Source organism: Salvia splendens, chromosome 8 (assembly GCF_004379255.2).
Source record: "Salvia splendens isolate huo1 chromosome 8, SspV2, whole genome shotgun sequence".
NCBI lineage: Eukaryota > Viridiplantae > Streptophyta > Magnoliopsida > Lamiales > Lamiaceae > Salvia > Salvia splendens.
In genome coordinates this window covers 5,413,885-5,440,171 of record NC_056039.1, presented here as the reverse complement: position 1 = coordinate 5,440,171, position 26,287 = coordinate 5,413,885, and the positions used below count along the sequence as shown (strand labels likewise).

General features: G+C 36.7%; 3 protein-coding genes across 4 annotated transcripts; 1 reads left to right on the top strand and 2 right to left on the bottom strand.

Moving 5' to 3' along the window:
• Window positions 1-433: 433 nt before the first annotated feature.
• Window positions 434-9,205, bottom strand: LOC121744826 (vacuolar protein sorting-associated protein 41 homolog). The gene is made up of 19 exons (XM_042138485.1): window positions 8,720-9,205; window positions 7,661-7,930; window positions 7,380-7,559; window positions 7,019-7,276; window positions 6,163-6,295; window positions 5,933-6,023; window positions 4,731-4,833; window positions 4,152-4,252; window positions 3,977-4,070; window positions 3,722-3,877; window positions 3,583-3,645; window positions 3,358-3,423; window positions 2,864-3,064; window positions 1,951-2,028; window positions 1,766-1,885; window positions 1,608-1,688; window positions 1,432-1,517; window positions 1,171-1,252; window positions 434-1,094 (listed from the first exon to the last, which is right to left on the bottom strand). Exons 1-19 carry the CDS (start codon window positions 8,954-8,956, stop codon window positions 660-662), a joined length of 2,835 nt encoding a protein of 944 aa, XP_041994419.1. The 5' UTR covers window positions 8,957-9,205; the 3' UTR covers window positions 434-659.
• A 7,377-nt stretch (window positions 9,206-16,582) lies between these two features.
• On the top strand, window positions 16,583-17,768 carry LOC121743131 (histone H2B). Its single transcript, XM_042136325.1, has one exon. It carries the CDS (start codon window positions 16,978-16,980, stop codon window positions 17,623-17,625), a length of 648 nt encoding a protein of 215 aa, XP_041992259.1. The 5' UTR covers window positions 16,583-16,977; the 3' UTR covers window positions 17,626-17,768.
• Window positions 17,769-19,410: 1,642 nt separating this feature from the next.
• LOC121743792 lies at window positions 19,411-23,666 on the bottom strand. Of its 2 annotated transcripts, XM_042137162.1 has the most exons (9): window positions 23,529-23,666; window positions 22,556-23,198; window positions 22,265-22,447; window positions 21,776-21,894; window positions 20,829-21,629; window positions 20,465-20,741; window positions 20,033-20,198; window positions 19,847-19,952; window positions 19,411-19,768 (listed from the first exon to the last, which is right to left on the bottom strand). In XM_042137162.1, exons 2-9 carry the CDS (start codon window positions 23,057-23,059, stop codon window positions 19,651-19,653), a joined length of 2,274 nt encoding a protein of 757 aa, XP_041993096.1. In that variant the 5' UTR covers window positions 23,060-23,198; window positions 23,529-23,666; the 3' UTR covers window positions 19,411-19,650. The 2 variants fall into 2 exon arrangements, with proteins under 2 accessions (XP_041993096.1, XP_041993095.1); XM_042137161.1 differs by having other exon boundaries at window positions 22,265-23,198.
• Window positions 23,667-26,287: the final 2,621 nt, after the last annotated feature.

Sequence of the window (26,287 nt, the reverse complement as noted above, 5' to 3'; positions counted from 1 at the left end):
ATTAGAGATTTTGGATAGTTCTATTTCTCTCAAAATTCCAGTATTAGGATGGACTGAATTTAGCAAAAATATAAGGGATTGTTATTTGAAGAAAATATCTTCCTACTTTGACTATATTAATGAGTATTACATCAATATAATCTACATTTATTCTATTTCCAAAAATTCAATTGTTTCGCTAAAATCAAAATGCTCAAAACACAATGGTGATACCCAAAATTTCAGCAAAAAAGGGCAAAATCAGCAATAAAAATGTAGCACACGCATTACAGCCAAAAACACAAATGCAGCAAGAAACAAGCCTAAAAGGCGCCCCTCTTTCCTCGGCCAATCAGATCACAGCATGCAAGTGGACTTCTTTATTGCCATTTATTTATTTATTCAAATAATTCAAATATTAGAATTTAAAAAAATTACTTCCACCACTTCAATCTATCATCCAAGAACTTTACTTTACAAATATAAAAAATATTGGGGAATACAACTTTCTCACCCGGAAAAATTTCAACTGGAACTACACTCGTCATAAACCTATGCCGCTGAATGCGGATTCAATCTTGAAAAAGAGAAGTCAAGTATTAAAATGTTAATGACACACAAAGGCACAATTCCTCGCATATACAAGGATGAAAACAATTAGGGTCAGGCTCATAAGATGCTCAACCAGCAGCAGTTGTACACAAGATGCAACGCATCCGAGCATCATCGACACTGCCATCATCGTCATCATTGTCATCACCGTTGTCACTATAATACTGGAGGTTGTTCCAGTGAGGGGGGGTTGCTGGCTTCGTTTGTCTGCTTATCGAAACGATGGAATCCGAGAGACACGTCTCGTGGTATGCATGGCAACAAAAGAAAGCATATATCGCCACATCCTGTATGGAGAATGGATCGAAGCAAATGCAACACCTTGCGCCACACCTGCTTTTAGACTTGACCTCTGTGGTTCTGACGCTGACAGATCTCTTGGCTGGCTGAGAGGCACTGTTTTTATTGTTGCTTTTGCTGTGGGACTCGTCTTCTTTGTTGCCCAAGTATATAGCCCGCCTTGCTTCCTTGTAGCACTTGATCAGCAAGTTAACGCAATCTGCCTGCACATGTATGACAGTTAATATATCAATCATGTTACCTGAGTCGACCCTTTGAAATGCGACTGGATATTATTACCTTCAGAATATCGTTACATCCATGTCTGAGAGAGGTTTCAGTCCTGTAATCAGTGATGATTTTCACCAGACGGTCTCGCAGCCTGAAACAAAATGCATTTCACTTCAGTGCTTTAGTAATTTAATTAGAGTAGAAGCGAGTACCGGTGGTTAAGCACTTTGACTACACACGTGCATTTCAACTAACGGAACAGATAAATATGCGTTTATCCATGGATAGACCCGAGCCAATTTGAATAAAGAAAATTTGGGACCAACTTACCGAGGTATCTCCAAGCCATTGGGCACCCTGTTTACAATATACAGGGGATCAAGATTGCCAACAGTATGCTCCAATAATACCCCAACCTGCCAAAGACGAGACCAAGCAAAGAACTTATAGCTTTTCTTGGAGCAAACTCGCGTTTCATTGATCAGCAAGCTAAGTTTACAACTTACCATCTCAGGTTTGTTCATACACTGCTTAATCAGCTCTTCCCAGAGGTCATCATCGTGTTGATTACTTACAAATTCTATGGCCTGCAAAAAAGTATCGGATGCTCAATCTCAAAACTGCTTCAGAACTCTTTCAAACATACGAGTATCAAGGTGCGCACCTCTTCTATATCACCCAATTTATTAATGATTACTGTCAATGCTTGTTTTGCATTTCCCATTCTTCCAAGGATGAAAACTTGCTCTTTCAAAAGTCCTCTTTTAACACAAATTTCATGAGCCTGAAATGAAATTTTCATATTGGTCAGAAAAAGATAAAACGGTTGAAGAGAAAGTATGAGTATACCTTTTCCAATGTATAATGCTGACTACTCCGTAGAAAGGGAAGCAGCATTTTTGGGTCATAATCAGCATACAGTTCAACCTGTTGACAAGCATCAGAAATGGAACCAAGTTTTAACAAACAAATCTACTAACGAAAAGTCACATTATGTGTCATCACTTGTCAGGCAAGCAAGAAATAAAGCAGAGCACAAGCCCTTTAAATATGCAAGTAAGCATAGAGAAACAGATCTAAAAGGACCCAAATTTCCTTCCCGATATACTTTACATCATTCATGATGAATGGATTCACATTATCAATGGCAAACATTTTACCTCATGGCCAAACAGAAAAATTAACCGGAGAAGAACCAGATTCAGAACACCAGTAAAAACTGAAAACCAATCAGTTCAATCAACCAAAAAGAAGAAGTTGGATAACACATAACAACAAGACAAACTTTGCTGCGTACTTGTTTAAAACCACAGTACAACTCATAAATATCAGGGGGGCCAGAAGTCCATTCAGGGTAGTCTCAGATCCTTCAACACTCAACAGAAATACTACCAGGAGAGTAATAATTAATAATGGCAGAGGAACTAGGGGCTAAAATGAAATCCCTAGTCAAGTATCAGTAATAGACCCTTTCTTATTTGGTATCTCATTTTTTATCAAACAGCAGGGAGCCTACAATATCATCTTTCACATTCCACGTGGTTTTAAGTATTAACAAAGTTTCTCGCTTCATTGGGAGTCTGGCGTGGACCTTGGAGGAATGAACCTGGCCAGGCTGGCCTTCAAATTCACTCTCATTCCTTATGAGGAAAAGTTGATTAGTGTCAGTGACAGATTACTGATTAGCAACTATGCTTTCTAAGTGAGCACGAACAATAATATATATAAACACACCCATCAGGTAGTTCCATTTCCCATATACCTGCATGTCATGGAAATCCCTCCCAGCATGAGGATTTGACTCAAACAATGAATGCAAGTAGAGATGTAAAAACTGTCGGTAATCACACTTGGTCTTTGCAGCCACAATTTGTGAAACTACATCAGATGGGCTTACGATGTCCCTGTGATGGATAAACAGTGAGATTGCACGTTTACAGTCTATCATCATCAGCTGGGCAACCTGCAAAACCAGGTAAGATCGATCAAAAAATGTGACAACTGACAACTAAAACCATTTAGATCAGTTGTGGTTTGGTTTATGTATGCAGTGCAAGCATTCACATACAGTATACAATGGCATCCGTCTATATTCAAAGTATTGAATGTAAACAAAAAACTTTTCATAACTTTAGGGTTCTATCTTTATTCATAAGAAAATGAACAAGTTCAAAGATGATTCAATTTTCATTCTGAGCTTGGCATTTCTGGCTAATGCAGCTAACATGAAACATAATCACACCGTGGTACAATTACCTTTTCACGAATGCCATCATGCAAATTGTGCTTTTCAATGAAGTCGAACAAATCCGGCTTCATAAGCTGAACCAGAAATCAAAAGAATTGTAAGGAAGTGCTATGGACAATAAACCAGAAATTATAGCAAAACCATTCTTTTAACTGCCAATTACATTCACTCCAATCCACTAAGGTCTATGAAATAAACTGGTTATACATTAAATATAAGGGCAAACCAATTACATCGGCATACAAGCTGAACGCCTTCTCATATTGTCCATCAATCACATACAACTCAGCCAGAGCCTGAGATGAACAACACTGCATAAGATGTAAATACACCAATGTCTGCAGTAATTAAAAAAATACCCCAGATAAAAACCTCTCTGAGAGCATCAGTTGATGATGAAGTATTTAGCTGTGGTTCTATAGCTGAGATAACAGGCGAAGCCGAATATATATTATGTGGCCAGGTTCTGATAATAGACAGGAGATCTTTGTGGAATGAAGGATTCGTCGCCAAAGCAACAAGAGCAACCTAGAGTAAAACATATGTTTCAAGCCGCAACTAACTGTTTGACATAACCAATTACACAGATTTGAGATCGAATGTAAGAACAATAAAAGAGTTACACACCTCGTAAGCAGTGTCGCGTAACCTTGGATTTTCTGTTGGTATGTATGGAACCAATACAGGAAGCTGACGGAGGTGAGCGAAATGGAAAACCCACCTACATCAAGCAATCATCCCATTTTAAACTGAGCCATTGCAAGGTATATTCATGCAAATGTATGTAAATATTTTATAGTACCTTTCCCATGCAGCTGATCCTCGCAGTAGTTTGGGACAGTGAGAAGCCGCTTCAGCATACTTATGTTCCACAATGAGACTGTCAAGATATTTTAATTTTACCTGTTTGAATCAAACAAATTATGGAGTAATATACATCTGGAACTAGTTTTTTCAAAGGAATGAACAAAGCTCTAATATAGCCAACTCAAAAAACTATCAAGGTTTTACAAATCAGCATACATAGCACCCTCAAATTTTCATTGCAGAGGATGCAGTTCTGATATACATAGAAAATTTGATGGTATAGCTGATGAACAAACATAATTTTTGCTGCACACCAAGTTCTTATAAATATTTCGTTATTAAATTACTGATGCATAAATCTTATACACAAGTCAAACAGTAAAGAGATGAAAAGGGAAAGGCAAGATTCAATGCAAATATAGGATAGAACAAGAAATTGCCAAAGTAGCAAAACATCGTTTACTGAACATGGAGGAAGCAAGGAATCTCCAATCACACGAATTGAATGTAGGAATTATACAAACATATGAATCTTGACATTTTAAATCCAGGGAAACAGGAATAATCATACTACCTCCTCATGAAGCTCACTTCGACCCTGACCAGCTTCAACTGCAGCCAAGGCTTTCTCGTGACACCCATGCTGGAGTAGCCAAGATATATGGTCTTCAGTATCCCTAGCATCCCAAATTTGAGTAAGCTTATCTAAACGGAACCATTGTATGTGAAGAATAGTATGGAGTTTATAACATATTCCCTCCGTCCCACCATAAGTGAGGCGCTTCTTTTTTGCTTCTCTACATTATTATCTCTCTCCACTCTAACTATTTATTATCATTTTCCCAAAATGAGTGCAAAAAAAGAAGCGCATCACTTATGGTGGGACAGAGGGAGTATAATGTTGTCCATGTTTCTTTAGAGGTAGACTTAGGAAAGAATTATAGCTACAACGGGGGGAAAAAGTTATAAGAAAATACTCCCTCCGTCCATGAATAAATGTCCCATAGTTGATCAGCTCGGGTTTTAAGAAATTGTTTGACTTTATGAAGGAAAGTGGATAGATAAGTTAGTGGAATGTAGGGTCCACTTACCAAAAAATAGTAAAAGTAAAATGGGACATTTATTGGCGGATGGACGAAAAAGGAAAAATGAGATATTTAATGGTGAACGGAGGGAGTATCTTTTTGAAGAAGGGAAAAGAAAGAGAAGTGGAAAGTAAAGGAGAATCGGTCAGGAACATACATCCCTCAACAACATGCAACCACAAAAAAAAAGTATCCTAAGGGAGATAATGTCAGAAAGTAACCTCCCTTTACTGGGCATCTCCTCCCTACCAGATATAAGGTTCTAAGAGCTCAACATCCTTAGAGTCCCATGCAACTACCCAGGAATATAAATGCAGATTCAACAAGAACAAGCACCGGCGAACTATTTTTGAAACGAATGAGTAAAGTGAGAATATAACACTAAGCATCAAATGTTTCTTACTTGCTTACAGACTTAGGCTTTTAGGAGCTGGTAAGGCTAAGCTAGCAGGAGAAATACCATGCTACTAAACCTGACAGTTGAATAACACATTCATTTATATTGCTCACTTTAACTTCAAATCACATCCTTCGCTTGATTATTCTAGTTCATGTTAACTGAAATTCAGCACATATCCATATTTAAAAGAGAGTAAAAAAGAAGCAAAAAGGGTTCCCTTCGAAACTTAATCTTATACTCGCATGAAAAACCAGAACCGACGGTAATATCCAATTCAAGTCAGATGCAGACCTAGGCTTAGCAATAACTACATCCTTGGGGGAAACAATATAGTACAAGGGTTCACTTCCAGCAGCCCATTGACCACCTGAATAACTGCTACCTGCATCAAGTGCATATGTTGTCAGCTCCAACATCACATATCTCGTTCATCACTATTATGACTACAGCTGGTAAGGAAATAGAAAAAAATAAAAAATTTCTCTACGGAAGTTGCAACAGCATGTAACAAATAGCTTTACCTGAGAAAGGAGAATGTGCAAGAGAATAATCTTTGGCCTTGTAATGCTCAAAGCCATGTATTGGCAGTGCATCAGTTGACAGTTCATCATTGTTCCGAGTGACAACTCGTACTTCAGGTCTCTGAGCATTTCCCTGTTATCAATACAGATATATATGCAACAAATCAGTAATTTACTTCACAAGGCAATGACTAGGAAGCATTCACAATGGGATTTATCTACAGAGAATGAAGACGGCCTTTATATAAAAAACTATGCAGTAAATCTCCCAAAGATCAGTTAACTACAATCAATTCCAAAATGGCAATGTTAGGAGAGAAACTCATAAAAATAAAGCTCTATCTGAAACATTGCATTTTGTTCCCAAAGAAAGGAGGCAGTAAAGTGCAATCAGATATGATAAGAAAGTAAAGCGTTTGAACTATTTATGAATCGACTCGAACACCAGAAGAAGAAATTATGCACCAGAAGGATTTCACGTAGGGAATTAATGTACTCTATAATATTTACAAAGCCATACTTTGAGAGAACTTCCAAGCACAACTGAAGTCCTACACAGTTAAATTATCAATATAATTTTATATTTGCAACTGCGTGGAACTAAAGATACCAGAAAAGATATGAATCATCATTTCTACTAAAACAAGATGGAATCAAAATAGAACAAGGAGAAAGAAAAGATCATCTACCCTCTCCTGCGAATGGAACACCCACCAAAAGATGAGTATAAATCATCTTCCCAGAAGAAGTTACCCTCTAAATTAATGCATAACCCATATTACTAAAGGGCATAAAAGATGATAAAAGAGAAAAGTAAATCGACCAGGAAACTAAATTGGGATACTTGAGGCAATACCTGACGTGAAGGAGTAGCACTGCTGAAGTCCTTCTCCCCATCTTCTTCCACAGGGACATATGCTAGAATAACCAAAGAATCACCAAAGGGTGCAATCCCAGAAATGAAATAGCTGGTTTGAAAAGACGCCACAATATCCACCTTGTTCAAGCTAGATATTTGTAAATTCTTGCAAGTGTCATTAGCTATATTCTGATTGTTTCTTATTGATACTATTTTAATAGATGTTCCCCATCCAATGACTAGCAAATTGTCATCCTGAATGAAGTGCAAAGTATGTGTAAGTACTTGGCTATAATTTTTGTTTCTTCAAACCATATCCGCCAATTTTGGGCTATCTCCATAACCAGTATTCACTTACCTGCCAAGCTAAATGGGGAAGCAGCAGCTCAGGACGTGGGCTTCCTCTTGGTCTTTCTATGAAAGTTAAACGTTGATCATTAGCAGCATCATAAACTTTTACACCAGCATCATTAGCCCAGGCGATGAGACTATTTCTCCACTTTACTGAATGAATTGGGCCTTCACCAGAGTGCAGGACCTAGGACAAAGAAAAAATTTCAAGAAAGATTAATGTTTTAAACATTTTCCAGGGTTATTCATGACAGCATGCGAATTAACAAATCAGGAAGCAAAATAAACCTGGTCTCGATAACCTATCCATTTCTTCACGTTATAATATAAATGGCCAGCTAAACCTCCAGTAACAAATCTTCTGGATGCTTTTCTCACGTAATCCGGGTCTAAAGCAATTGCCTTCATAGGACGATGATACTCAAATTTCAATCTTTCCTCAGTAAAAAGACTATTTATTACAACAGAACCATCATCGGAGCAGCTTCCAATATATTCACCTTCGATATCGAAGCACAGATCGTTAACTGCAGCAGTATGAGCAATGAATTCTTTAACCTGGACACGAAGAAATAGTTAGGAAAGCAGCAAACAACTCATGGTTTGAGAAATATAAGGATAAATGACGGGGGGGAATTAAACAAATCCATATCCACCTGAAAGAGGAATACTAACTTACTCATGACAACACAGTTGACATATATACAAAATGGTAAAGACTGAAGATACAACTGTTCATTCTAATTCATGTGCATAGTTTCACTCGATTAATTGCAGCGAGAAACAAGCTGGATATTACATGCAACTCTGGAGGCATTTTTGCACTACACTTGCTAACTAAAACGATAAATAATCCATTCTATTGATAATCTATTTAACTATCAGAGAATCTTAATCTTATAACAAAAAGCAAATTTATTAGCATTCCATTGAGAGTCCTGAGCTACATTACCCAACCATTTCAAAACCAGGGCATTTAAAGCATGAAGTGGGACATTTATATCAACACAAAACAAGGAGTCTAGCTAATACAGATTAACTAATTGAAAGTTTGCGCATCAAAATCTTGTGTCTCAAAAAATTGCTAAATACTACCAGGTTCTACAATAGCTATCAAAGATGTGGCTATAGCTTCTTTACAATCCATCTTTATCTACTCAAAAACTTCATAAACTACTTCAATTGACTCTTTGATCATCACAACAAAAAGAGGACACGTCAACACCAAGATCTCAATTTCAATAAAGAGCCCCCAATTTCAAGGCAAAAAGAAGAAAAGCTTATAAAAGCAATGAAATTACAGAATTCAATCGAAAAACAGGATCATAAATTCGAGCAGAGACTCACTTGATTCCCGAGGAAATCGAGAATGTGGACGGAGCCGGAGTGAGTGCCGAGAGCGATCATGCGCTCGGAAACGGCGATGCACGAGGCGGCGTCGCTCTGTAGGAGAGTGGGGACGCTGCCGCCCATACGCTGGTACTTGAGGCGCGGCTCCTCCTCCTCCTCCTCGTCGGAGTTGTCTTCTTCAGATTCCTCTTCTCGCTCGTCATCGCCCTCGATTCCGTTTTCCTTCGCCCACATTCTTGGAAATTTTAAGCTTATTACTATGAGAATTGAATGATTGATTGATTGAAGAAGTGTGAAGAAGATGTTGGTCTGAATTAATTTACTTTTCCAGAATTTATTTTCAAATAGAAAATTGAAGGTATCTAAATTCAGATTATGTTTGGGTCAAAAATGAATTCAAATTAAAAAGCATCAATATATTACGTATATGATCTCATAATAGAAATAGACCATACATCAAATTATAACAACAATCGAAGATCGAACCATATTTTCTTAGATATAATAACAATATTAGCAAAATAAATATACCAACGCATAATAGGTGGCTGTCGAATTAATAACCACACGTAAACATATGTTTGGCCACATATAAAAAAAAAGTTCCAACTCGAACACTAGTTAATAAATAAATACTATGATTATACAGAATAATAAGTAAGAAATCCAAAATTATTTGTTAAATAAAATCCAGTGGAAAGTGGAAACAAAGCATATATGGTGAGAGGTCCACCGCAGGCCGCAGCCAAAGAATGATTGGTATTTATGGCTTAGGGACAAAAGGTGATTCGCTCACCCCAGGCGCCCCCATAACCCGGCCCGACATCGCTATGGAGGGGTTCAAACACGGTACCTCAGCGGCCCATTAGGTGGGAGGAACTTACACTGGTAACCAGCACACAAGGAGCCACCACAGTGGTGAAACTCCCACACTGCGGCTGCCAGCATTCGATCCTGTCTGCTTAGGGACAATCTACCACCCAGGAACCAACTGAGTTAAGCCCGTGCGGGCATGATTGGTATTTATGGCTGTTTAGTAGTGTTGGAGATATAGCTATAAAACACTAACCGGACGTAATACAACCCGAGAGAAGATCGAAGAAAGAAAAAACTGAAACGAAAATTACAGTTGAAATTCGAAACTGTAAAGATGAACTTAGCCGAGTCGAGGAAGGCCTCTTTCCGCAAGACGAGATACGTCTCGGTAGTGTTTTCGGTTTTGGCGCGTCGTCCCCAAAGATAAAACGGCTACGCCTCGTTCATTGCAACACCGCAATTGGAACGAGCTCCGGCGAACTGGAAGAGAAAGAGGGCAGAGCTTCGAAAAGACTATGCAGAGAGGAAGTTGGATATTCAGTGTGTGAAATGCAGTGGAATGGCTAGCCTTTCGCGTGTGGTCTAAAAAGATTACTACGGGTACAAGCTTGTGGCAGGAGTGTGCCTTTCGCGTGTGGATTTCTCACGTGGCAGCTTTGACTGTGTCACGTTTGACGATGTGTCAAGCCACTTGGATTGCTGACTCAACGGTGGTCTAAAAAAATTACTACGAGTCCAAGCCCAAGCCCAAAGACCAAGATCCAAGTCCAAGATCGAGACGAAGCCCGAGGCCCGCAAGCACGGGCGGGCGGCGGTGCGCGCGTGCGCGCATGTGGGCTCTTTCACCCATCTTGGTCCACTATAATTATTAAGTAACATAAAGTCACTTAATTTAAGCACATTAAAAGATGTGTCACTTCTCCTATGTGGGATAATTAACCCTAGTTAATTATTCACTAAGCTCAAACTACAAGCTTTAATTAAAAGCTAATTATGTCCAACTTTAATCCACTATTTCTCACTCACCGGAAATCGGATTTGAGAAATTGAATATACTACATTTATCTACGTAAAATGTAGATCGACGCTATATCATTTAATTTCACAAAATTAGATGTCTCGTCACATTTATTATTTGGTCAAAATCCATTGACCGGACATATTTTTATTCCATGATTCTACAAGTAGTACAACCAAAACATGCGGCATAACTCACAAAATAGCAAAACATTAGATTGAAATACGATGATGAGATGAAGAAAAATACTAGAACTTGTGCAGAATCTGTCTACAATAGTTATGCTACTTACCATGGTTTCTGAACACTGATGCTGATTGCAGTAGTGGAATATAGAATAATAAAGAAACAAAATTAAATAAATCATAAACGGTTTAAAATTTTCAATTTTTGAAAAAAGGAAGTAATTTAGAATTTGTGTTTAGCTGACTTTTTTACTGCAAGGTGGTTATGCTATATATAAACGATTGGCTTTTGCCTCTGAGTCTTCACTTCCATTTTAGAGTTAATATTATTACAATGGCTCCCATATTAATTAGTAGAATTTTAATTACTTGTTACTCACTTAGTAAATACTCTCCATCCATTAAGAATTAAGAATAAATCGCTATGTGGATTATATGGTTGGAGTTAATGTTTACAGCAAAATATTTAGAGTCGTGGATGAGTTATCCATAGACCATAGCAGCAGAAGTATATAGTGGTAGTGTTTATGACAAAATTCTATATGTATCACAAGTGGGCCTGGGCCCGATCGGTTGATTCATATGGGCCACTTGAGGCCCAATTCATATAACACACAGGATCCCAAAGCATTCAAAGTTAATTGGCGTTCTCGAATATTATGTTATGTGGTGTTACATTAGAAAAGGGCAGATCAAAACAATATTATTAGTATTATTTTATTCAATCATTTTATATGGTCGTATACGACGCGTTAAAAATGAATTTGATAGAGTACTATGACATAATTCAATTGATTCAAATCATTAGTGTACTTAACTCTTTAAAACAATAATACCTTGAAACTCCATCAACAATAAATTTATGTACAATATTATTTTGATTGATGGATAGTCATGTATACGAGCATATATTCATCGGTTAGTGATCGGATTAATATTAAAGTCTATGGTGTATCTTGCCCATTTCTATTATTCCACAAAAATATAAAAAAAAAGTTTACTCAAGAAAATAATCGTGCAAAGGTAACGTAGTTTTAAAACTCTTCTTTGTGTGAGATCCTATTCCAAACTGGTACACATAAAATATAAACCCATATTAATAGCTAGAGACTAGAGTTATGTTTTTGATAGATGTGGTTGTGAATTGACCAGTGAATCAAAGTTATGTGATGTAATCCCTCCACTAATTTAATTGATACTCCTACTTAGTATTGAATGATTAAAACAAATAATTTGATAATTAAAGATGGATATCGATTTCCCTTAATTTATTTCGTATGGCATCTTCCTTGCTTCTAATTTATGTCGTGTGATTACAATTTGTTTGATTTGAAAATTAACTAACCGATATTTTGACTAAAGAAGTCAATTCCACAAGTTTTTTAGAAATTTTTAACAAGTACTATCAAAAGTTATATTACTCAACTAATAGGGAATGTTAGAATGAAAAAAAAAACAAGACGACGATTTAACTCCTTTAAAAGATTGAGATTATTATGATTGGTTTGTAGTAATTAATTTACATTCTGTGCAATGCAAAGCACAATACACATGAACACACAATTATAAGAAATTTAACAATATTCTCTCCCTCTGAAGTCCGTTTATTTCATATACTCCTATTAACATTATCGTTGTATTAAAATTATAAATAATGTGTAATACACACACCAAGTTGGGGTAATGCTTCGAATATACTTGTGAATGAATGCAATTGATCGCGAGATGGTGTGGGGATGGAAAATATAGAATAATTTATTTAGTGATAAGGAATTCCGTGCCTAACAAATTATACATACATTCTCACGTCTCTACATAAAATATGCTCCAAATTGAAGAGGATCCTATGCAAGTTTATGTATATGGATGGACAATCAAGAGAGAGTGACGTGACCAAATCTAGAGAGAGAAGATAGTGCCACACTTCCCGTCATATTCGGAAGATGCATCCTCTCATTTTTAGATTTCAATTTCTATAACAACTCCAATTCATTTATTTGTCCTATTATATATATGTAGTAAAAATAAGTTACGAGGATTTATTGAGTTGATAAATATTTCATTTTTTCAGTCACATATGTACGAAGAGGGGTTCATAACAAAAACAAATCCAACAACTAATTGACCATAACAACTCAAGATTAAGTATTCGTAATAATTTGACAGGATCATCGCAACTAGATTCCAATTATATGCCAAAATATGCTTAAGTAACGCACTAGATAAATATAAATTGTATTTGGATTTTTAATAGTCATTTTTGATCAAATTCTGGTCAGTTCCATTAATTTTGAAATTAGAAAATTAAATCACCAAATTTTAATTTTTCTCAATTATCACATCAATGCACAAAATGTCGTCTTTTAACGATATTCAAAACAACGTGTTTCATTAAAATATGTATTTTTCTTTTATATTCCTTTATTTTTCTCATTTTTTTGATAAAAAAAGGCTCAAACTAGATGGTGAGCAAGAGTTAACAACAAATCCCCAAAAAAACAAGCCTACCAAGACCAACGAAAAACTAAGCATCAGCGAAAACCAAAAGTAAAAACAATCAAAGACCAAAGCTCACACCACAAGCAAAAGCCACCAAGCAAGCAAGGCCAAAAAAGCATCACAACAAACCGAGGGCAGACGAACCTCATTAGTGGTATTTGATTGCAACCTTAGCCTTATGCTTGATGTCAGTCCATCTTCTAACCCGACTCAAATCCTCACAAATTTGCTCCGGTAAAAATGGAAACTCTGGACATCATCCTTTAGCACACGAACCTAGCCTCCACAGTAAGAGTTTCTTCTCAGTTTCCCAACTTGGGACACTCTTCTCGAAAACAATTTTGTTCCTAAGCCACCAAATGGACCATGCCGTCACATAAAAGAGGGAGCACCACAACTTTTTCTCATTCTCTTCTTATTTTATTAAAATAATATCATTTTATTATTATAAAAAGATGTCGATTTGTGCATGATATAATTGAATAAAATTGAAACTTCATGATTTAATATTCCAATTTCAAAGTTTATAGGACGGACCAAAATTTGACCACATAGGATAATTTCCATTGTATTTATTATTTTGATTCTTTATATATTCGATTTTCTTTTCAAATGATTAACTCAATAATTATTACCATCCGTGATTTTCTTAAATCCAAATAATTTCCATTGTATTTATTATTTTGATTCTTTATATATTCGATTTTCTTTTCAAATGATTAACTCAATAATTATTACCATCCGTGATTTTCTTAAATCCAAATATCAAATTCTGAATACTAGTATATTTTGATTTGGACAGCTGTTCGTGATTTATTAGTATATTATGATTTGCCTATTACTATAACTCTAGGCGATACAATGATTTAAGTAGGATAATAACACAATAAAATTAAAAAGTCATAAATTACAACACACCTCACTAATAAAAAAGCGGTGACACATAAACTCCTCACAGCGCGGTGACTCTAATAAATGTCGAATACATATATTGCATGAGAGGAAATAGATACATACAAATGTGTTGGTATTTATCGTCTCCCTATTTTTCCGTAAGATAAAAATTACTACTCCTATATTACTGTACTTCTCAAGCTCTGCCATCATCCTTATTCTTCCCCAAAAAAGCAACAAAACATCTCGTCAAAATCCTCTGAAAAATTCCCAGCCATGTCCCAACAACATTCTACTTCTAGTACTACAAATCCAGCACATGAAAATCCCGAGGAGGGCTACGAAACTCCGACGTCGGAGGAGCACAAGATTCCGCCGGTGTGTTTGAGGCGCCCTCCTCCGGCGCCAAAGAAGTGGAAGAGAAGTTACTTGTATAGAAGAATTAGCATTGGGAAAGTGGTGCTAAGTGGTAAAATTGTACCGGACAAGGAAATTAATGCATTCTTCTCTCAATTTCAATCTCCGCCACCGCCACCGCCACCACGGGTTTCTGAGCCTGAGCCTGAACCAGTATCCGAGCCGGAGCCAGACCACAGTTCAGGTTCCAAGAAGATACGTTCTGATAATTGATTATTTTTTTAGAAGAGATCTAGAGGTATATATGCATATTATTAGTAGTTATCTATTTATTTTATTTTATTTTGTGATTAGTTATAGAAACGGGTACATATTTTTCGTTTTCTTTTCATTTCATCAAGTGTGAATGTTTAGGAACTGAATTATATATGAGGGCGACATTAATTAGGTGTGATTAGTTACACTCCAATTACTTGCTACATCCTCTATGTATGAAGAAATTTGTGTAATTAGCATATTTTTCATTTAAATATTGTTAGTAATTTCTTTATTTTTCGTTGCCGTATGTGCTGATTCTAGGAACCGTTTAGGTCATGGTTGAATACGAGTTTTGGAAGGGATAAGGCATTGTTTAACTTCAAACTCGGGAAATTTCCAAAATTACCACCGATTTTTGAAAGGGAAAACTTTAATAATCTAAAAAGGCACTTTAATTAAGATTGCAGTACTCTTCTATTTTTTACTATTAATTTTAGAGGGGGTGGATATGGTTATACAGTAATTAAGATTGTCCGAGTTTTCATCTTATTCGGAGGAGAGAGGAGAGAGGAGAGAGAATAAGTGATCATAAACAACGCCTACGCAAGAAAGGAAGAAAAATGAAGGTAAGGTTTGAAAAAACAGAAGCACATGCAGGAACGGAATTGGTTGTTAGTTGGTGTAGTATTATTACCTTCCACGCGTTACATCGGATTCCTATTGTGTTACATCCAAAACCATTCTGTTTCTGGCTATATAAGAAATACTAATATTTTTAAGTAAACTGATTGGATTGGAACCACACCTGTATGTGAAAGCATCGTCTTAATTCATGTACACTGTTTGAAGTAACTGTAGTTTTATCAATTTGGTTAAACTTTAAAGTTAGATTAGATTAACTCCTGCAATATACTCTAATTTGAGATTTCTAAGGTTGCCTTGATTCTACATTCAGTTAGTTAACTTAGTTGTTTGATAGGGTTTTTTTAAAAGAACTCTTTACTTGTTTGATAGGGTTTTTTTTTAAGAACTATTTATATTTCACTTGATTGCTAAGCTTATTTCATAAGCATATACACAAATACAATTATACATGACACGATGAATATGCATATACTATAACTTTAAAAAATTATTTTCATGATATTTATCTTTCAACAATTGTCGGCGATATTAATAATTAATTAAGAAGCTAGTTCTTTCATGTTTTAACTATACGAAAATACTAGCACACACGTGTAAATAAGTTTTCTTGAAAAAAGTTTTCTAAGGTTTGGTCGTGTGGGTCAATTGTGATATATAGCCGTACGTTTTGAAAACTATAGCAAAAAATAATTAAATATGTACGATATGATGTGCTTGTACTCTATTTATCTATAAAATATAATTACAGTTTTCTATTTAAGTTCATTTCAAATTTATTGCTCCCTTCCTATTAGAAAGTCCTGCACAAATTTAAGAAAAGAAATTAATAAAAAAATATAAAATTTATTTTTATATTTTAATTTTATACTTAAATAGCTAGTAAGTATAAGATTGATAGAAAGAACATATTAGTATAATTTAAGAATAAATGAATCAGAACTTTTAATGGGAGACGGACTAAAATTGATTAACTACTAAATGGGAACAAAAGAAGTATTTGTCTTAGTTCAAGTGGTTGATTTTTTTTCGATACATGTTTGGGAAAACCAATAGGAATAATAAATAATTAAAGTAGAGAAATAGTAAAGTAAGAGAGAGAATGTGTGTAGAGAAAAATAAAAAAGAAATCAATCCCGACGGACGTATAAATTTAAATTTATTTAATTGCAATATTTTTTTTATAAATTAAATTGTCAAGATAAATTGGAAAAATATAAATGAATACAAAATGAAGATAAACATACTTAAAATGAAAAATTGTCAAGATTATGAAGTGAAGGGATGCGTTTAAGTTTGAAAAATGGCGTTAAGCCGTTAACCTATAGCTTCAATCTAGACACTTCATTTTGTCTTGAGGATGATTTGAATAATGTAGTAGTAATATGCAGTCGAGTAAAACATAGACTTTTGGGTTTGTGAGTGTTAAGAGAAAAAGGTAATTAGTCATCACTGCACATTTTTACCACGTAGCAGTCATATATTGACCGTCCGACACGTGTTATCCACGTGCCTGCGTTGTAGAACCGTCACCACCACCAAATTAAAAGCCAAAAACTTCATTAATTTACAGCAGAAACGACAAAATGGCACCGAAAAGGCGGCCGGGGAGGGCGGTGGTGACAACCAAGAAAGTGGTGGAGGAAACCGTGGAATTGGTAGTCACGGGAAGGGAATCATCAGAAGGCGATGAGAGGAGAGTAAAATTGGTCTCCTCTTCCAAAACAGCCAACGAGAATGTGGAGGTCGTCACGTCCGCCACCGCTCCTCCGTCGCCTCAAGACGAGGACGAAACGCAGCCATACGAGCCGAAAAAGGCTCCCACTCCCCCAGAAACACCGCAGGCGGAGAGGACAGTAAGGCCTAAAAGGAAGGCGGAAGAAGGAACGAAGAAAGTGGAGAAGAAGAAGAAGAAGAAGAAGAAGAAGAGAGGCGGCGGGGGTGGAGGAGAAGGGTACAAGACGTACCTATTCAAGGTGATGAAGCAGGTGCACCCGGAGTTGGGGATATCGGGGAAGGCGATGGTGATTCTCAACAACTTGATGGTGGACATGTTCGAGAGGCTGGCGGAGGAGGCGGCGAGGCTGCAGAAGTACACGGGGAGGCGGACGATGTCGTCGAGGGAGATTCAGGGGGCTGTGAAGCTGGTGCTGCCGGGGGAGTTGGGGAAGCATGCCATTGCTGAGAGCACCAAGGCTGTCACTAACTACATTTCTTATGTCACTGCTCATTAGCTCATTTCATTTTAATTATGTACTGTAGGTCTGTTATCTTTGTTTAGTTAGTTAACACGATGTTTGAGCTTCAGGCTTTTAGGGCATTAACTTGGTAGCTACAGCTAGTTCTTCTCTATATGTAGTGTTTATTTCCTTGTGTATCTTGCTCGTGTACATTTTGCCTTTCCTAAGTGCGTCTTGCAAAAATCTCTAACCATCACAACATAAATTAGACACCAAACTTGATCCTAATTATCCCATCAAGATAATCAACAAATGAACTACAAACTTTAAAAGGTTTTTTAGGATTACCAAAAAAAATTTAATTGTCAGTTTTTTTAAAATATATAACTGTTAATTATAAATATATGTATTTTATCACAAATTAAAAATTTAATATGGGCAATAAAAATAGGGTAAATTGTTTCTAAAATCATGAACTTCACAATAGTTTGGTTTTTCCTGTGAACATTAAAAGTTGTTTGAGCTTTACCTTCATGTGTCGATTTCCCGAGTCGGGCATTCCGGCTAAGCAGTGTGATGATGTGTGCATTGATGCTAACATAGAAGATGATGAGTGATGATGTGTGCATTGATGCTGACATAGAAGATGATTTGGATGCTGAGTGTGTTTATTCTCATTCTACTCCCACTTTATTTACCCTAACCATAATTTAAGGGAAAAAAAAAGATCTTCTCCTTGCTCACTCCAGCGCCACCGGCTGCCGCCGCTCCACCTGCTCCACCCCTTCTTCTCTTTCTTTCCTTCCCTCCTTTCTCCCTCTTTCCCCCTCCTCTATCTCTCCCACTCTCGGCCTCTTCGCGCCGCTGCCGCCGCTGCCGCCGCTGTGGGAGCGGCGGCTCCGTCGCACTCCGTCCCTCTTCCTCTTGTTGGCTCCGCCCCCATCATCACCATCCACCGCCGACCGCTCCTCCCTCTCTTCCAGAGACCACCGCCGACCGCCCCTCCCTTACCTCTCACTCCAAATATTCAAAGGCAAGATCCCAAAGTCTGAAAAGGATGTGAAATCGTGGTTGTTCGGATGATGATGTTCTCCCCAGCGGCGCTGGAGGAGTTTTAGGTGATGTTCTACCCAACGCCACCGCCTGCAGCCGCTCCGAGGCACCACCTGCTCCGGCGCACCACCAGTTGTGATAGTCAACGAATTTTTATTTTTTTAACAAACACAAAACAACGTCATTTTGTGTTCCGACTGCCACATAGGATAAGTTTATGCCGGAAAACTATCGGGTCAGGTCGTTTGGGAAATTTGCACAACCCGGTAAAGTTCATGATTAGAAGCAATTTACCCATAAAAATATGGGTAATTGAAATGAAATGGCAAATGATATAATACACAATTGGTAAAGTGAGAGAAATGAGAGGAAGATTAGTTAAATCTATTAAGATTTATTACTAGTATTCAATGAGTTAAAAATTACTTATATGGATAATGAGTTGGTGATAATTTTTTATAAATTGAAATGCTTGTGGATGAAATGAGAAGTGCATATATTTTTATGGGACAAAAGGAGTACTAGTTCTGTCTAAAAATTATACTCCTAGTTTTGTCATTTTGAACCGCCATCAAAATTGGATTTATTCTAAAAATAAAAAGTTTTAAACCTCTACTTGTCATTTTGGAGAGCCATCAAAATTGGATTTATTCCAAAAATAAAAGGTTTTAAACAGCACACTTCTACCTTATATTTAATCAAGATCTATAGTAATTTATAACGTTTCCACCTTTTGTTAAAATGAGTATAATTGGAGAATAAACCAATGTTAAATGAGTATCAATATCATCATCGATAAATAATGATTAAACTGCTTTCATATAATAATTTACAAATGTATATGCATAGGAGGAAATGTATTTGGAGCCTCAACTGAAGGAAGCTGGAACAACCAGCTGCACCGCCTCATGGATGACCCGACCCAACCTGACCCGACCTTGTAATTCTTCAAAATCACCTAATGCGGGAAGGATTTGCGCAATTCAAATCCTTAGCAGTCTATACATGCATATTGAGTCCTTTTCGTTACCGGGCAAAGTAGGCGCGGACAGCCTCTACTGCCGGGGCACAACACATAGGACACTTTCCCTGAGACTGGACCAGATGTTCTGCACAATTTGTACAGGTGCACATGTGCCCACATCTGCATAACAACACAATCATCATATTTGACATCATCAAGATTAGAATACCTAATGTGAGGCAGGTTAATCTTGCATACCTGTAGAGCAAGGAATCAATTTTACTGTGCTGACATAGGCAGCAAATTCCTCTCTTGACATGATCCCACTGAGATTCATCACGAACCTGGTTGTCCTTGGCTACATCTGCATCACATTATCATTAAAAGGTTAAGTGGGCATAGACAGGAGGGAAAGAAAATAACCTGATATTGCGATAAACTAACCTCCTGAAGAGATTGGCCTATTTAAAGCTGCAGAGACCTCTTGATGCAACGACCGCTGCAACTCTAATTGCATATCCATGCAAGCTTCCAGCATACCTTGCATATTGTTCAACCCATGCTGAAGCCTAGCCATGTCCATTCTTAACTCGTTGATGACCTCCCATTCCTGACAATCATGTACAGAAAGATATGTCAGTGGCAGGAGTAAAAGTATATGATTCAACAAACAGGAAGGACCATTGTTGGAAAGGAAGATTTTATAGCATTTCAGAAGCAAATCCAACGAAGTCTGGATAAAGGTTGAAATTCTTATTAAACATACACAATGCCATCAAGAAATACCTATGCATGAGCAAACAAGAACTGAATTGAAATGTGTGTATGCAATAACAGAAGGGAAATGAATTATGAACACTAGTGCTTTTAGCTTACTGTTCCAAACTGCTGATTTAAGTAATGGCGTGCCGAATCTGTAGCCTCCAAATCATCATTCCAAAGTTGTTGTGACGCCTCAAAAAGTGTTGAAGACTGCATAAATGGGTTTCTCTCCGCACTTTCAGATGGAGCCAGAGATTGCTCATGATCTAGCTGTTCAGGGTCTTCCTCAGATTGAGAAAAGGATGCATTCTCCAGCCTTTCTACATGAGACTGTAACACCTGATTCAGGCTCTCACGGAAACTGCTACGGAGAAGACTAGATACACGTCTCCTGAAGCAAAAACGACAAGTTGTTAGCCCAAATGCCTTCATTAAATTTGGGATATCATTTTGAATAGAAAGTGATTAGATAGTGTACCAGCTGAAAAGCTCCCGTAGTTCCATACTATTAGCATTATCATCATCAGGGAAATAAGTTGTGTCAACTCCTCTAACAGATTCTCCTGCCTCACTATAAGGCGTGTTTAGCCTACTATCAATAGCCACCTGAAAATCATGGCTCGGCCAGTCATTAGATTCTTGCATCTGATCTTGCTCTTCAACATTGTCACCAGATGGTCCAGGAAATGATTGATCAGAGTCTCTTTCAGTAAATGCAACATGATTTACATTTTGCCCAATACTTTGTGATTCTTCATCCGAAACATCATATGATTCAAATCTCTCATTTGTGTTTCCTTCAAATCCAGTGGTACTATCATCTACTACAGGAACAGAAGTTTCAACATGTATGGAATCATAAGAGGACCCACTGCAATTCAAGTCTGCAGATTCTAACACAGACTCATTACTACATGTTATGTTTATATCTTCATCTTCAATATGACTACATGCTCCATGCTGTCTTGCTTCAGTTGCAAAAACCGACTCCTTTACACTACTAGCCCTTTTAGCACAGACTGACACATCATCTTGACTTCTTTCATTAGCCAAAACAGGTCCATCCGCTTCATCAATTTGTACTTCAAGTTGATGCATATTCCTGTTCCCATCTACGGTGGTACCTTCCAAGTCTGCAGCAATCTGATTTCCAGTAACTACCCCTTCAATGCAAGTAGACACAGCTTCACCCTTATTTCCATCGCTAGAACACAAAACAGACCCAGTATTATTTACTACAGCAGAACCAGTATTGTCCAACCTGGAGAGGAATCCTTCCCTGTATAAATTTCAGTTAGCATACACCCCAGACCTGATTTTAAAAACTAGATAACAAAAGTTCTGTGACTTGTTCCAAGCCAAAATAGTGCAGCAGATGTCTTCTTAATTTGGATCTCAGTATCTTGAACGAATAGTTAAAAATACCTAAGGTCGGAAACTGTTTGTCTTTGTCTAAGAAAACCCAGTTCGGTGGCAGCCACTGAAGATGGCCTTTCATCCATCACCAATCCTCCATTTCTTAGGAACCTACCTTTGAGATGTGCCTGCAAAGTGGTTCAAGAAATTAGTCATAGCACATCAGATTCTAAAAATAGTCCATTCCTAATCGGATATGGAAAAATATTCTATGTCCAAAAGAACAACCTCAGCGGTCTAGCATATAGGCTAAATCATCTATCTTGCTCTTTGTAATGAATCAATTTTGTTTCTAGAGGTTTCAGTTGAATGTGGCATGCAAGGTAAAGAATTCAAGTAAAGCTCGAAGAGCCAAATGACTGTACTTACAACATTAATAATCCATTGCAACACACGAGGATGCAGGGTATCTCAAAAGGCCAGATAAATAGTTGGCAAAGCTTTCACTCAGCAGGAAAATACCTACTGCTTAAAACATAATACATCAAATATTATCACCTGAATGCGATTACAGTGAGCAAAATCAGACACAGGTTTCCGCTCTAACAGGCTTAGAAGTTCTTTTTTTCTTTCGCTTTGAGCCTTCAAGAGAAGGTCATGAAGAGTCTGTCTCCCACATAACCTGCGAAGGGGCCTTCGTGCACCAATCTCTGGATGATTAACTACCAATCCACTACCCACCTGCACAGTTTGAGACCCAATTTCAGCCGCTCCCTCTCCAGATGATGCACAGTCACAGACACTTATCTGCTGAGTAGTATTTTCTGCCAGTTCCCAGAGAATTTTTACCCTTTCAGATTCTATTTCACTGACGCATCGCTGTGCATGGTTTTTACGATTGGATCCATAAGATGGATCACCCCTATGACAACTATTCATCCACCCTCGAAAAACTTGCCTCACCCTTTCCCTTTCAACTTCTCCCAACTCACTAGATTGCTCTGATATTACACTGTTATCATCATCATGCTCGGTGTCTGAACCACTAAAGGCTTGGCTTTCAGACTCAAAAGAAACTGGAGAAAAAGCATCACCATTCTCACTCCCATCTCCAACAGACGTGCATATGCTTCTGCACTCCGTATCAGAACCATTGCTCTGTTTCCTTGACCTGTACGATTCACTCAATACGTGTTCACCTTCAATCTCCCGCCACATCTGCAAGAGAGTGGATGCCCTTGTGCTACGCCTACAACGGTCATCATCCCACCTGCCCGAGTCTCTTTTCTGCGCCTCAACAAGGAAGGACCGAGGAGCAAAATCCGGAACATTGCGTAAACCAGCAACGGCCATTTCAAAACCTGGTGTGGTATCTCCTACCTCCTCAAATGAACCACGTAGCTATTCTGAACCACTTCTAATAATCACAGCCAATAATCATCCTCAGCTATTCCACCAGCAATTACACAATCAAACAATGTCGGCAGAAGATCTGCGAAATGACAACATATCATTATTAACATTCAAATACAAATTTCAAACCTAAACTAAAATTCACAAAATCGTAAAGAATCAACATATTGAATAAGAAAAAACTAAAAGGTCGGTAACTTGCAGATCCATCTTCTATTCTTCTCCTCACCAACTCAATCCCGAACCCCCAACAATATCAATTGCTAAATTCTTAAACAAACATAATTCCAAAATCCTCACCAACAAATTGAGAAATGCCAAAATTGTTCACTGCATAAACAAACTAATAACTATACAGTTCTCAACAAAATACGGTCAAGGATTCAGATACAAACAAACTAATACTCACCCCAGTTATTGGCAGCAAATGTAATAGTATGTGGCACGAGACAAAGAATATAAGTTGAAATGAGAGATGGGGAATTTATGCGATTAAATAGCAACGGCGAAAAATTAGGGGGATGGGATGGGACATGGCCGCGGCGCCATTTATTAATTAACATACTATACTACTAGTGTAGAATTAAGTCATTAACATTCTTTCGTTTTCAAATTTTTGCCGTAACTCTAACGTCTCCTTTCTCCTTTGTGCTAAATTACGGAATTACCCCTTCGTTGGCCTTGGGTTAACTAACGGTAAACACCAGTCAATACTTCTAAATTGAATTCTAGTTTTGGCATTAAATTTATAGGCATTACTGTTAGATAGCGATTTATATTCCATATCCCAGCCAAATATAATTAAATTACCAAAAATTGGGGTTGGGACACGGTTTGTAGGTTGTGGTTTCTTCTTGTCATTTTGTATATCATTGAAAATAGTATGTAACCTCGGATTTTTGTTTGTTTGAATTTGTGTCGGAATTTTATTCGGTGTTTTGTATTATCATATAATAATACGATGCTTTTTGGTTTGTGTTTTGAGTTATAGATAAAATCATGGCTGTAGATATCATCATCTAAAACAAATAAAAAATCACTACACATTATATTAGTAGTATCCAAAATCTCTATTTCTATGGGATGGATGGATGGCTGGACACTACACATTTATGGGATGGGGTGGATGGAATACAATATAAGCTTGAGGAAGTTAAGGCTTTTATAAAGAAAAAAGTTTGAACATGGAAATTGTTATTAGATTCATTTCTTTTAGAAGATATTTATACTTTGGGATAATGGGGCCATTTGATGGAAACGATAAAGCGAGTCCTTGACTCCTTGATATCGGGAGAAATATATTTCATCTGCAATAAAATTTATTTTGACTATGCCCATTGCCCAAACTACATTCAAATCTCAGTTCACAACTTCTACTTAATGTAATTATATGATGGGGGAATTTCTTCCTAATCCATTAATGATATTAATAAATAAGAACAAAATAGTGCACACTAGGTTATGGCACAAATTTAATAAATATTAAGTAGAATGCATTGTGAATAGAGAATGGGATTCCATTTTAGTGTATTAATTATCAGTAAAAAATGATGAGTACCAGTATAATAAAATTAAAAATAAGTGAAGAAAGTGTACATAAATGATAAGAAGTTGTATTAAAAAGCGTGCATTATTTTGTTAGGATAATAATAGTAATAATAATAATATAATTATTATAATATAAAGAGTTGTGTGTACTCTTGAGTCTTGATTCTAGTTCAAGATAAATATTTGTGAACATTGACAAAGATTTAAAAAAAATTATGATCATCTTGAGAATCTATACGTTGAGGAAATGTAGTAATTATGGTGCGAACGTTAATCCGGTAATGATTAAAGTCGGACATATACACGTTAATGCAAAAAACAATGTAATGTTTTGGGGGGGAATCATATAAAATGTCAAAGCCATTGGTGGGTATAAATAAGGTGGTAATGCAAATGTCTGAGTTTCCCCAACACAACCCTTTATTTTATTTGATAACTAATCGACGTGCAGGCATCCCATAACCAAATTGTTCTTCTGCCTTTGAACATTGAACTTCCCTATGATTATCATAACACAGTCTATAATAGTATTTTTATTTGGATAATCACATGATTAGATTATTTGGATAATCACATGATATGAAATACAAGGAATGATGATTTGAGCCGCATTATTTTGTTTATTATGCCGTCACTTGTTGTCTCATCATTATGCCTTTCTTTAACAAGATAACATTTTTAATTATAATTATTATAACCCTATTTTTTAAAAGCACGCATGTTTAAGTTCATAAATTAATTAGGTATAATTCTAATTCGAATTTCAAATATGCACTGTTAAAGCATTATAAATTCGAATAATTAGTTTGAAATAATGGTCCCTTATTTATCGCAACTAATCGGAATCATAGTGTATTTCAAATAACCCTTAGCCTTAATTATATTTATTGGTAGCAATTTACTACCCAAATGAATGATCTTTTGTAATTTGATCACGAGATGTTAAGATTATTAATATTTGTTAAATTGCAATGAATTGTTTACTGTATATGTTTACATTTGTTTGGTAATGTTATCATATTCTTTATTTCGTGGATTGTGAGTAGTTGATTTTGGTGGGTAGTGGGCTTCAATCTTTATCGCATTTATGTGTTTGTTGTAACGAGGACAGGTGCATAACTTGGTGAGGTAAAATATGAATGCATTAGGTATCGACTTATCTACCCATTCCAAATCTCTATCAGATTCGTGAATCAATTATCTATTACTCCTTTCCCAGTTCCCACACGTTGCAACCATAATTAATTAGGGTATCCATGCACCATACAAACCTACTACATTTTTACGAAATTCTCCTTTTCTGAATGATCATTTTGTTATTTATTGATGTAATTGTCACCTCCAGCATCCAGTATTTGTGAGTTTTATTTTACTTCAAATGCTAAGATACTGTAAAATTACGATCATAAAAATTATGTCTACATTGTGTAGGTCAGTTGGCTCCGGAGGGATAGATTTGCCCCAACAATTATAAAAATTCAGAATAACGGTTACATTTATGCAGCATATTATCAATTGCGTCTGTATGTTGTCGTCAATTTTTATATCCTTATTTATCTTAAATTTACATAGTATTTTACAGTTTACACTTTACACTTTACACTATAAATCATGATAACA

Coding starts and splice junctions, on each gene's coding strand:
- LOC121744826 (XM_042138485.1), bottom strand. CDS start 8,956: ATGTGGGCGAAGGAAAACGGAATCGAGGGCGATGACGAGCGAGAAGAG. Junction 7,931..8,719: donor TCGATTTCCTCGGGAATCAA/GTGAGTCTCTGC, acceptor CTTCGTGTCCAG/GTTAAAGAATTCATTGCTCA. Junction 3,424..3,582: donor CGTTCAGCTTGTATGCCGAT/GTAATTGGTTTG, acceptor TTTCTGGTTCAG/CTTATGAAGCCGGATTTGTT.
- LOC121743131 (XM_042136325.1), top strand. CDS start 16,978: ATGGCACCGAAAAGGCGGCCGGGGAGGGCGGTGGTGACAACCAAGAAA.
- LOC121743792 (XM_042137161.1), bottom strand. CDS start 23,059: ATGGCCGTTGCTGGTTTACGCAATGTTCCGGATTTTGCTCCTCGGTCC. Junction 21,630..21,775: donor CAAACAGTTTCCGACCTTAG/GTATTTTTAACT, acceptor AAATTTATACAG/GGAAGGATTCCTCTCCAGGT. Junction 20,199..20,464: donor TAAATCAGCAGTTTGGAACA/GTAAGCTAAAAG, acceptor CATGATTGTCAG/GAATGGGAGGTCATCAACGA.